The following is an 11256-nucleotide window of genomic DNA, read 5'->3' as shown; positions in this document are numbered from 1 at the left end:
GGGCCGAGAAATCTGAAAGGTCGCTTACACAGGATAAGACACACTGCAAGCTCCATTTGACCAGTATCTACAATACATGGAGAAGGGGACTGTTTGTCAGACACTAATCTGGGGAGAAGCTGCTCCTCATGATCAGGTACCTCTTCGTGATGTTGCAGTGCTAGATCAGTGCTGTGGGATTCAGACACTATCCCAGATATGCGTGTGCGTGCGGAGTGGGGAGCAAGTCTGTGTTAGTGGAGTTTATCCCAAGTAGAACAGATTTACGTTTTCTAGCTCTGTACTGTCATAGGGAATGAGACCTTGTAAACATGTGGATTTACTGTTTATTCCCACTTCGCCCATTTACTTCCAAAGGGTCAATTAATTCATTTTACAAATGTAAACTTTCAGTGAAAGGAGAAAGAATTGTTCTTCTAAAAATAAAGAAGGAAACTAAAATAGAACTGAAAATCTATGAACCATGTGGAAGATTCTCATCCATTCCCATGTCATTAACCAGTCATTTCCACTCTGGCAACTTCCAGGTCTCATTGTTAGCCTCCCCCTTTCTCCCCATCTCCACCGGAGCATTCTGGCATCATCTCCACCTGCTGCCAGATCACCACACACAGGGTGAGGAGGGCTGCCCTGGGGCCACAGAAATCGCTGTTCAGGTTCCTGAGCCAATATTCAGTAGGAACTTAATACTTTTTAAGTGAATGAACGAATGAATATTTAAATCGTTTTTTCAAGAAATTGACAAGTGATCTGTCCACAGGCAATATTATTTGGTTTCTGAAATTTGGGTTGGTTTTCCCTCACTTTATGAACACAATAGGGATCCTCTCGCTCCTCTGTGGGGTTCTTACTGAGGGAGTCTCCAAAGCTCTTTGTTATTAACCAGTGATCAAGTAGAGAAGGGAGAATTTCTGGCCATGAAAAATCTCTGTGAAGACCAACAAGTCTCAATGAAGGAGAAGCCAATGTTCTAAGGACTGAGGTCGATTTTGTTATTCTGACAGAACACGGACCCCCATTCTTCAGGCCCATCTGCCCTCCAGTGGGACATTTGCTGGTTTTGCATCACTGGAGAGAAGCTGTCTGTCAACCACGTTGTGGGAGGATCGCCTCTAAGGTCTTGTTCCTGACGCTCTTCAGGAAGCTCAGAACGGCAGTTCCTCCTGTGCCCCTCTCTTCTAAGGCCTGAGGCGGCTCTGGGAGATGGCTTGTCTTCCTGCTTTTTGCTTTGGCTGCAGCTGTGACAAGGTATTTGGTCACCACAGTTATGTGGTAGCTGCGCAGCTCTGCCAGGGCCTCCACACACTGGTTATAGGCTGTCAGAAGCTGGCCATTTCCAGAGGACAGGACATGATGCCTCAGTGAAGGCGCTGCCTGCATCTCTTCTATGAAGGCCTTGTGAGAAGGAGGCATGTAGTCCCTCATTCTGAGCAGAAAGTCACCTGAAAGAAACCATCCAGAGCAATGTCATAGCTCCACATGGGAAGATAAGAGAGCCTGTCTGCTTTTCAAACATCAGTGCGGCAAAGACTGCTGCTGTCGTCCTAACTGTCCAATCTACTTGGCTAGCTCTTTTGCTCATAGATTTCAAAGACTCAGATGCACACATATGACAAGTGACAGAAGATGGGGAAGGGAAAAAGAAACAAGCACATCTCAGATAACTGAGTTGGAACTACATCTATCAGCCAGTGTATCAATGTTTATCATTTACCAACTGTGGGCCACGTATCTTGCTAGTCACTATGAGAGAATAGTTACGAATGTAAAACATAAACCCTTAAACTAAGTAGCTAGATAGTCAGCCGAATTTTGTTTCTTAAGTATTTTGTTTTGGAGGGAGTGCTAAGGAAGAAGAACGTAATAGAATTTATAAGAGCAAGAGGATAAAGAATGAGCAACTCTTTTAAGAGTGGCCTTTTGAAGTCAAGTTGTTTAAAACCTAATTAACAGATACGTATAGAAAGTGGAGATAGATAAATCGTTTTTAGGAAAGCCATTATGTGGTTAATGTTATGCGTGGCAAGTCAAACACTGACATCACCAAGTCAAACTCCACGAGAGGTTTTCATGGTTCTAGAGAACTGGCTGTTGTGGATGAGACTGGACCCTGTGACACCAAGTTGTAGCATTTTTGCTTTTTTTTCTAATTCATCTTGAAAACGGTGTACAATGCAGTGCTTTTGGCTGCTGTTAACCATTTGGCTCAAGGCTGGCAGGTAAGGAAAGGAGCTTTCAAGCTTCTAAAACGGTTGACCCTTCCCTCTTCTGGTCTAAATGGAATTGGCTTGAGGTTGCGCCATTTTTACCGGGAAGGGCTTTAGTGGAGGAGCTTAGATCCATTATTGGCCATACCCAGACTTATCAACAACATGCCACACCCTTCACACTCCACAACTCTCTCTCATTTTAGAGAAGGGAAGCCATTGCCTAAAGATCCAAACCAAATTGCAGTGGACAGCAGGAAATGCAGCCATGTTTTAGGATTTGGAAATGAAGCTCAATATCCCGTGGAGACCTGATATTAGTTGACGACACAAGAACATACGAGTGTGGCAGGCACACAGTTTCCCGGTTAATTCGGAAAAGTAAGACTTCATGACACTTTAAGTTACACTTGGTTTTTATCAATTTGTAAAAGCACCTCTGTTCTTCCTTGTTAAGGAAAAAGAGAAAAAGAAAAAGAAAAATGTCTGACTTACCACTTTCCTTGCTATGACGAACGCCCAGGAACTCATCAAAGGCGTGAAGCACTGCGCTCTGAGCCGCGCTGCCTCCGGAGTATTTCAGGGGCTCTGTGGAGACCCCTTCGTATATCAGCCCCACAGGCATCGCTGGGTTATCTTTCCATCTAAGCAGGAGTAAAAGTTAGAAGTGGGTGCTCAGAGTTAAGAGTATATTTTCTGATACAGAAGGAAAGAGTGAGCAATAAAGAGAACATGATTTCCATGATAATCAAAGACTGGATATCTTTGTAGGATGTGTTGTCCCTAAGCATCATCTTCACCCCAATTGCATAATGGGACATAGAATGCGACACTTCTCCTGCCTCACGTAAAGGACTTTCACAAAGAAGTAAGGAATACGTAGAGAAGTATCCTCAGCATTGGTTTCACAGCATATTCCTTAGAAAAATCTGTTCATAAAGATGACAGACATCTGTTAATCAGATGACTGATTAGCAGGAACAAATTAGGGACTCTGGAACAATCTCCTCTCCCTCTGATAAAATAGTTTTGATGATATAATAATTCCACTAGTAGAGATTTGAAAACACACACATACATAACACATGTAAATATACACATCTTTGCCCTTCCCTGAAATAGTTGTAAGACTTGTCACATTAAACTATCGTTTCTAAATACTTCCTGACTTCATTCGAATGCTTTTATCAAATACTTTGTTGATAACAGGTATTGATAGTAACGGTAGTGACAAAAAGAGCACAATACAACCCTACAGGGACCAGAAGCTACGTTCAGGGACATGTACAAGGGCTGGAATAAAGGCTCTTGGTCATGTTCAGAGTCAGTAGGTTTTTCTCCCCTCTCTTCTCTTTTCTTCTCTCCTTTCCTCTCTTCAGTCTTCTGGATTCCATTTCTTCCACTTTTCTTATCTCCAACTATTTTACTCATTTCTCTGTCTGATTTTATAGAGTCTTAAACAATTACAGAGTGCATGTGGGTGGCTCCATTCTGAGACAAAACCAATAGCACGAAGAACACATATATTTGTATTTGCAATGCTTTACAGTCTATGAAGCAGCTTCGCATTCATTTTCTCATGTGACCTCTTTTGAGTAGATCAAGGCAGGTATTTTTAAACCCATTTTACAGATAAGGAAACAAAGACTTGAAGCAGTTAAGTCTCCAGGGCCACATTGGTCCAGAGCGGGAGAACCAGAACTTAATTCCAAAGCTTGTAATTTTCTATTCTCAAGTTCATAAAACCTGTACCTGTGGATTTCTCCTTTTTCTAAGAAATAGAGTCTTTTTCTTCTATTCCCAGGAACAAGTTACCATGCTGGTTGTTAACAGTTTAAATAACAGGCTTAAGTGATGTCTCACCTTCTTCCCACAAATCTAAAATTTTGCTCAAGAGATGGGAAACACGTACAAAAGCCACAGAAAGACCATTTAGCTTCCTGTCTTATGAGCTTTTTCAAATAATTTCTTGGAAACAGGAAATGCTACAAGAAGGTGTTTTTTATTTTTATTTTTTGGACGTGTGGCTGTTTTGGGTTGGCTATTCTATGGTGTTCATTGTGTGGCTATCAGAGGGGCCTTTGCAGGTGAGGTAATATCACTCTAGAAAGAAATGAGACACAGGAAGCGGTCAGGGGGACAAGTAGAAAGAACAAAGAAAGGATTCTGATCATAAGATGTTGCTGCTAGGAAAGAGGGCTCTATTTTAAGCTGATACAGAATTGAATTGCCGGTGTATTTGCAACTGTGAGCCTCGGCTTAGTTAACCTCTCTGAACCTCAACTTCCTCGTTCACGTAATGTAAGTGTCTATCTTACTGGATTGTTGTGAGAAGTAATTAAAATAACATTTGCTCAGTGTTTGGAACATATTACTAAGCATTTGATAAATATCAGCTATTTTATGATATTATCCAGAATGATTTGGAATCCCTGTTCCCCCTTTCATTATTTTGTAACTTTATACAAACCCTTTTGAGTCTTAGTTCTCCTAATTTGTACTTACTTCCTAAAGCTGCTGGAAGAATTAAGTGGGTTTCAGACAGGTTTCATGACTTGTCAGAGTTCAGAACACTTATCCAATAAAATTTCTAAACAACATTTTATGAGGAAGCAATATTGAAAACCTGACTGCTACTCTGTGCTAACTGGACCAGATACCACACTTGTTCAGACTTTCTCCGTAATCCTGTTGATGATGTTACATAGTCCTTTTGGTCTCCTTCACTAGACTCTTCCCATTACGACCACTTCTAAGTGTTGGACTCTCTCAGGGCTCAGTCCTGGGGCTTCTCACTCCTAGCACTTCCCAAGTGATCTTGTCTAGCCTCACAGATTTAAAACCTATTCTGACTATTTACAAATGTGCTCCTACACCTGAACCCCTCCCCTGTATTCCAGACTCAAATCTGACTATCTGTTAGACATCTCCATAGGAATGAACACATCCCAAACCGACTTCTTGATTTCCCCACCCTTCTGCCAAACTTGTTCTGCCTCAACAGAAAAACTGGCAGTTGTATCTTTTCAACAGATTGAGCCAAGAACCTTAGAGTCCTCTTTGATTTTTGATTGATCTTTTTCTCTTCCATTCCATGTGCAATCCAATAGCAGATGCTTTCAACTTTACCTTCAATCTATATCCAGAACCGGCCATTTTTCAAAGCCTCTACTGCTACCACCCTAGTTAAAGTTACCACCCTGAATTGCAGTAAAAGCTTCTTAAATTCTTTCCTGGCTTCCATTCTTGTTCTGAAATAATCTATTTTCTACTTAGAAGATAGAGTGATGGTTTGAAACATAAGACAGATCATGTCCCTCCTTTCAAACTTGCCAGTGTCGTCCATCTCATTTAGAAAAGAAGCCAATCGGCCCCTACATGATCCGTCTTCCACTATCACATGTATCTGTCTCATTCTACCCAGTATTCACTCCATCCATGCACTGCTGGCCTCCATGCAGCTCCTCCTTCATGACATACTGTCACGTCAAGGTCATTGTAATTTCTTTTCCTTTTGCTTGGAACAAGTATTGAGGTGACTTACTTCTTACTTTCTTTAGGTAACTGCTTACACATCCCTTAGAAGTATGGCATTCCCAGATCGTAATAAATAAGAAACTTCGGCCACCACTCCATGATGCCCTGTATCCTACTTCACATTTTCTCATATTCCTTGTTGTTGTAACATACCTTGTGTGATACTTGATCTGGTTATGTTTATTCCTTCATCTGCCTCCCATTATTAAAATTTATGTAAGCTCCATAGAAATGAAGCTGATGTTTTGTTTTATTGCTTCATTTTCAGCACCTAGAACTGTGCCCGGCATAGGGTAAGCACTCATTAAATAGCTGATGAATGAGGGAATAACATTATAGTATTCTATAATCACGTATTATATATCTAGAACATATATACCCAAGTGTACTTCTTAAAAAGACCTGGCCAGCTTAAAAGGACCATCAAATGCTCAAATGGCCAAGGCATCAATCAGTCTCATTTTAGTGCCCAACCTGAGGAAGATATGCTGAAGCCACTTAGAAGGTGACAGAAAATAACGGCATGAAAATCAAAAAAGTAAGAGAAAGGTATCTACCTTCGAAACCCATATATTCTCCCCCTATGATGACCATAGTCTGAGGAAGGAAAATGAAGTTTCTCTGAACCCAAGGGTTGCTCAAGGATTGGTCCCATGAATTCTCAGGCCCAAACTACTGTTTATGAAGGAAAGGAATTATTTTTCTTTCAAATCTCTGTAGGCAAGACTATTTTTAGCCTTTCTTGTAGCATATTTCTAGCAAATCCAATAAAAGCAGACATTTAAAAGGAAAGAAAAAAAAAAGAAATGAGATGTCTTTTTTTTTCCCCCACAGGGGATATTAACTTCCCTGAGAAATTTAATGTGAGTGGGAAATAAACGGAATATGTTTTATCTGCAGATGAAATCTCCCAACTCTCCTAAATAAAAATGTTTTTAAAAGTAAACAAAAATAATAAATCAAACACAGGACAAATAAAGAACACAGGGACAGATGTAGATTTTTCAAGACAACCCTCCTGGGAATTGTCAACAGTCCAGATGTGTTTGGTCATCCGCACTTGTCAATACACTTAGGATTTGGTACTGGTCACTTAGTTTAGCTACATGGGAAATATTTTGAGGGTAAGAAACAGAGGGGAGACATTTATGTAGATGGCAGATAAAATGTGTCATTGACCTGGAACTTATTTTTTTTCCTATTTATTTATTTATTTATTTTCAATTTTTAAGTTATTTCATTGTTGTTCAATTACAGTTGTCTGCATTTTCTCCCCATCCCTCTACCCGACCCCAGCCAAACCAACTTCCCTCTCCTGCTTTCACCCTCCCCCTTGGTTTAGTCCATGTGTCCTTTATAGTAGTTCCTGAAACCCCTTCTCCCCACTATCCCTTCCCCCCCTCCGTGGAACTTATTTTAATGAAAACAAAGTCACCTTCTGGTGCCCACTAATCATGATAGGTAGAATTCCAAAAGTATTGCCCCAAGATTCCCATTCTAATTCCTGGAACTGTTGACATTATGAGATATCATGTCTGTCCATAATGATATATTCTATAACAAGATGAAGGGACTTTTCAGATGTGATTGGGGTTACTAATCAGTTGACCTTAATATAGAGGGTTGTTCTAGGTTATCTAGGTGAGTTGAATCTAATCAATAACACCTTAAAAGCCAAGACTTTTCTCTGGCTAGTGGCAGAAGAAGAAGTGGAAGGATGTGAAATATGAGAAGAATAGGAAGTGGCATTGCTGAGTCAGAGGAGCCCAGGTGACAAAATGCAGGAAGCTTCTAGAAGCTGAGAGCATATCCTGACAGTCAGCATAGAAACAAACACCACGGTTTCAAAGCCACAAAGAATTAGATTGTACCAAAGCCCTGAGTGAATTCTTTCCCAGATCTCCAGATAAGAGCTCAGCCCAGCAGATACCTTGACTTGGTCCTTTGACACCTTAAGCAGAGAACCAAGCTGAACTCACCCTGACTGCTCACTTACAGAAGTGTGAGCTGATTGATGTGTGTGGTTTTAAGCTGCTAAATTTCTGGTAACTTGTTATGTTACAAAAAAATCCAATACAAACGCAGAGAACAAAGTAAAGCACAAAGAGATTTCTCAGAATTAGATGTTTCCTAAATCCCAGTCTGTTTTGAACTATTATTATATGAAATGTTAAAGGAACTTATTTAAGAAAAAAGAAGATCAAAACTAAGACCAGTAAAATGGCAATAAATACATATCTATCAACAATTGAATCTAAATAAACAAACTAAGCAAACAAGAACAGAGACAGAACCATGGGTACAGAGAGCATTTTGATGGTTGCCAGATGGGGGGGGTGTGGGAGTGGGTGAAGAGGTGAGGGGATTAAGAAGTACAAATTGGTAGTTACAGAATAGCCACAGGGTTGTAAAGTACAGTATAAGAAATGGAGTAGTCAAAGAACTTATACACAAAACCCGTAGACATGAACAATGGTGTGAGAATTGCCTGAGGGACTGGGGGTTGCTGGGTGGAGGGGTGCAAAAGGGGAAAAATTGGGAGAACTGTAATAGCATAATCAATAAAATATAACTTTAAAATCACTTTTAAATGACCCTTTTATTTCTTTTGTCAAATCCTACTGAAGCATATCTGCATGTTTTGCTTAATATTTGTTGCTAGAATCTCTTTTCTATATTCAGATCTTGTCTTAACCCTGACTACATGAAAAACATACAGAGAGCATGAAGAGCTCTATAGGACAATCTCTTTGGGGGGCATCTCAGGAGTGAAAGTCTAAATTGTGAGATACACCCCCAATTCCCTATCTGTCACCTTCCCCTTTTTCCTTTCCCCCCATAAGCCAGGCACCCATTACTTTCAAGTTATTCCACATAAACCTTCCTGCTTTTACTCTCTGCACCCACCCAGGCCAGCCTCCCTTAGAGAGGGAGGTCACTTCCTCAGACCCTAGACCTATGCCATCTACAGGAGATAATTAGTATGTGTTGTCACTCTATTTTTGCACCAATGGATTATACCACTAAATCAATAAACTTACTGATTTTGGTGTTTGGCATGTTCCTTGTTGCATCCAGGCACAGCTTTATATTCTTTCTATCAATAAGCCTCCAGGCATCTCCTAGTTATGCATACAGCACACTGGATAATATCGATTGTACATTTTTATCTCATCCATCCACTACCTACACCTTTCACTTTTCACCATTAAAAAACAAACAAACGAGCAAACTCAATTTCTTACAGTGAATAGGAAAGCAATCTCATTAAAGCATGTCAATGTATGATGAGTGTATTTAAAATAAAAAACACATCTAAGAGTAGAGTTATGATTTTGGAGAAATTACATGTCATGTTGTTGCAGGAAAAACTCAGTTCTTTTTGAGACACAGTAAAGAATTACTACAGATCAGCAAGTCGATTAGCATGCAAGCAAAGTTTATCAGTGATACATTCTCATGGAAGAGAACGGGCCTAGCCAAGGTGGGGGTGAAAAGGCATAGGCTTGTGAGGCAAAAGGCATCAGGTCCTTTGTCCCGAGGACTTATATAGATGGCAGGATGCAGTGAAGGAGTTACGTACTGATTGGGTGGGTTAAGGTGGCGTCAGCTTCCCCCAGGGGTGTGACTACTCAAATGTGGGTATGTGTGGGGGTCCTTTCCCCTCCAAATTCTTATCATGCTCCAGACCACATTTGGTCATCTTGTTGTAAAACAGATGTGTGACAGGAGGCAGTTAATTAAAGTTGAGGCACTTACCCAGAGTTATTTATGGGCTCTTTCTGTAAGTACTAGGGACCCCCTTGTAAAACAGACAGTGACCAGAGGCAGGCAATTAACCAAAGCTGTTTTATGGGCTTTTCCTTTGGGCACTGTGAACCCCCTCTTCGTCCTCCTTCCAGACCTTGGGATGAACACACAGTTTCAAAGGCTCTCTCCAGATAGTGGGAATGGTACACACAGAATTTCAAGGACTGCCCTCCTCCCGTGTTAGCATGGGGTCTCCTGTGATGTTGGAACACCCGGCAGTGTTACCGGGCCGGGCTCAGGACTGCTGAGTCAGTGGGTGACACCTGCCTCGCTTCTCCTCCCTGCTTGGTTCGCTCTCTACCTACATAACAATGTGACAAAAAGAGAGTCCGCGGGAGTATGAGAAAGCGGTTTGGGGTGGCTATTTTAGGAATGTCGTAAGAAAGCTTTCGAGCTACTGCCTATACCTCCATCTGCCTCGGTAACAAGGGAATATAAATGACCTTTGTGGGTGGCATATCGGGCTTTTTCTTTCCTTTCTGTCATCAAGGTGTTCTAAGAAAGGTAAATACAAATAAATCTAATATGATAACCTGAAGACAATTACTCTAAACTTAAGTATTCAACATTTTATGTCATTTGTCATGCAGATGGTAACCACCTTCTTCTATCCAAGAGTGGATCCAGGTGATTCCCTTGCTAACAAGAGTTCCTCGGTGTGTTTCTTGCTCTAGGAAGCTTATGTCAGTTTCTACCCCCATAAATTTGGAAAACATTACAGAGACCTCATGCAGGGAAACAGTTGAACTATACTTACCCAGAGAGAAAGATCCGGATGACTGCATAAAATATGTCTGGATCTACATAATCTGGAGGAACAATCAAAATTTGAACTTTACTACAGGCCAAAAAAGGCAATTGGTTACATGTGCATGGGCCCTGCTGAGCTCCTGGGGCTGCCTCTCTATCTGATCTGCTAGGAAACCTGGAATGAAAGCAACGAGCACGAGGTGGATGGAATGTAGTTGCCCTCACTGCTGCTTACAGAACTTTTAAACTATTCCAAATGCTGCCCTTTTCTATTTGCGGTACTTCCCCTTGCTGTACTTAGCAACAAAAGACAGAGGTCAAGGCCATCTTTAAAAAAAATAGTGATTTAAACAGATGATGTTTGAGAGAATATGGGAAGTGGAAAGGAGAAGGCAGAGAGAAAGAATCACCTCTCTCAAGGCTTTCCCAAGAGAGGAAAACGAAAGCCGTCAGTGCTCAAGTGGAGTTCTGTCTGGTCAACAAAGGACAGCGGAGTGGACAGGCTCTTACCCAGAGAGTGTCACACCAGGTCAAATACTGATTCATTTCACTCCGTGTTTAGCTGCATTTATAAACTGTGCAGCTATTTTGAATCTAAGCTAGTGCTCGGGGATAACTGATTTCACTAGTTTATTAAATTGTATATAAGGAAGCAGATTTTCACAATCGTACTAAATTTGTTTTTATCAACTTTTGAAGGTCATTCCCTTCCTTCATATAACGGGCCCCTCTGTGACCAAGCATATTTCTTTTATCCATTTTTCTGTTTCTTTGTTTCTGAGAGAAAAAAATAACTTATATTTATGATGTCTAAATAATCACATCTCTATACCATCGGTTTTCCTTTTCTCCCATCACACCTACTTGCTGGTCCTCCATCTCTATTTTCTCTAAAGCCCCACAGCCTTGGGGAATTAATGTCTTCCTTGAGCCTCAGGGTGTCCCATTGCTC

The 11256-nt window shown here is 40.9% G+C and overlaps 1 protein-coding gene across 1 annotated transcript in view; it reads right to left on the bottom strand.

The window, feature by feature from the left end:
• Positions 1–314: 314 nt before the first annotated feature.
• Positions 315–11256, bottom strand: part of LOC128779144 (indoleamine 2,3-dioxygenase 2-like) — a 43699-nt gene continuing 32757 nt past the window's right edge. Inside the window, exons 8-10 of the mRNA XM_053916538.1 lie at positions 10312–10363; positions 2703–2851; positions 315–1442 (exon numbers count right to left, since the gene is read on the bottom strand). Coding sequence (XP_053772513.1) covers positions 1087–1442; positions 2703–2851; positions 10312–10363 — 557 coding nt within the window. The 3' untranslated portion in view covers positions 315–1086. The remainder of the gene's footprint in view (positions 1443–2702; positions 2852–10311; positions 10364–11256) is intronic.

The sequence above is a fragment of the Desmodus rotundus genome, chromosome 13, assembly GCF_022682495.2.
Source record: "Desmodus rotundus isolate HL8 chromosome 13, HLdesRot8A.1, whole genome shotgun sequence".
NCBI classification, from domain to species: Eukaryota; Metazoa; Chordata; class Mammalia; order Chiroptera; family Phyllostomidae; genus Desmodus; species Desmodus rotundus.
This window is presented reverse-complemented; position numbering and strand designations above follow the sequence as displayed.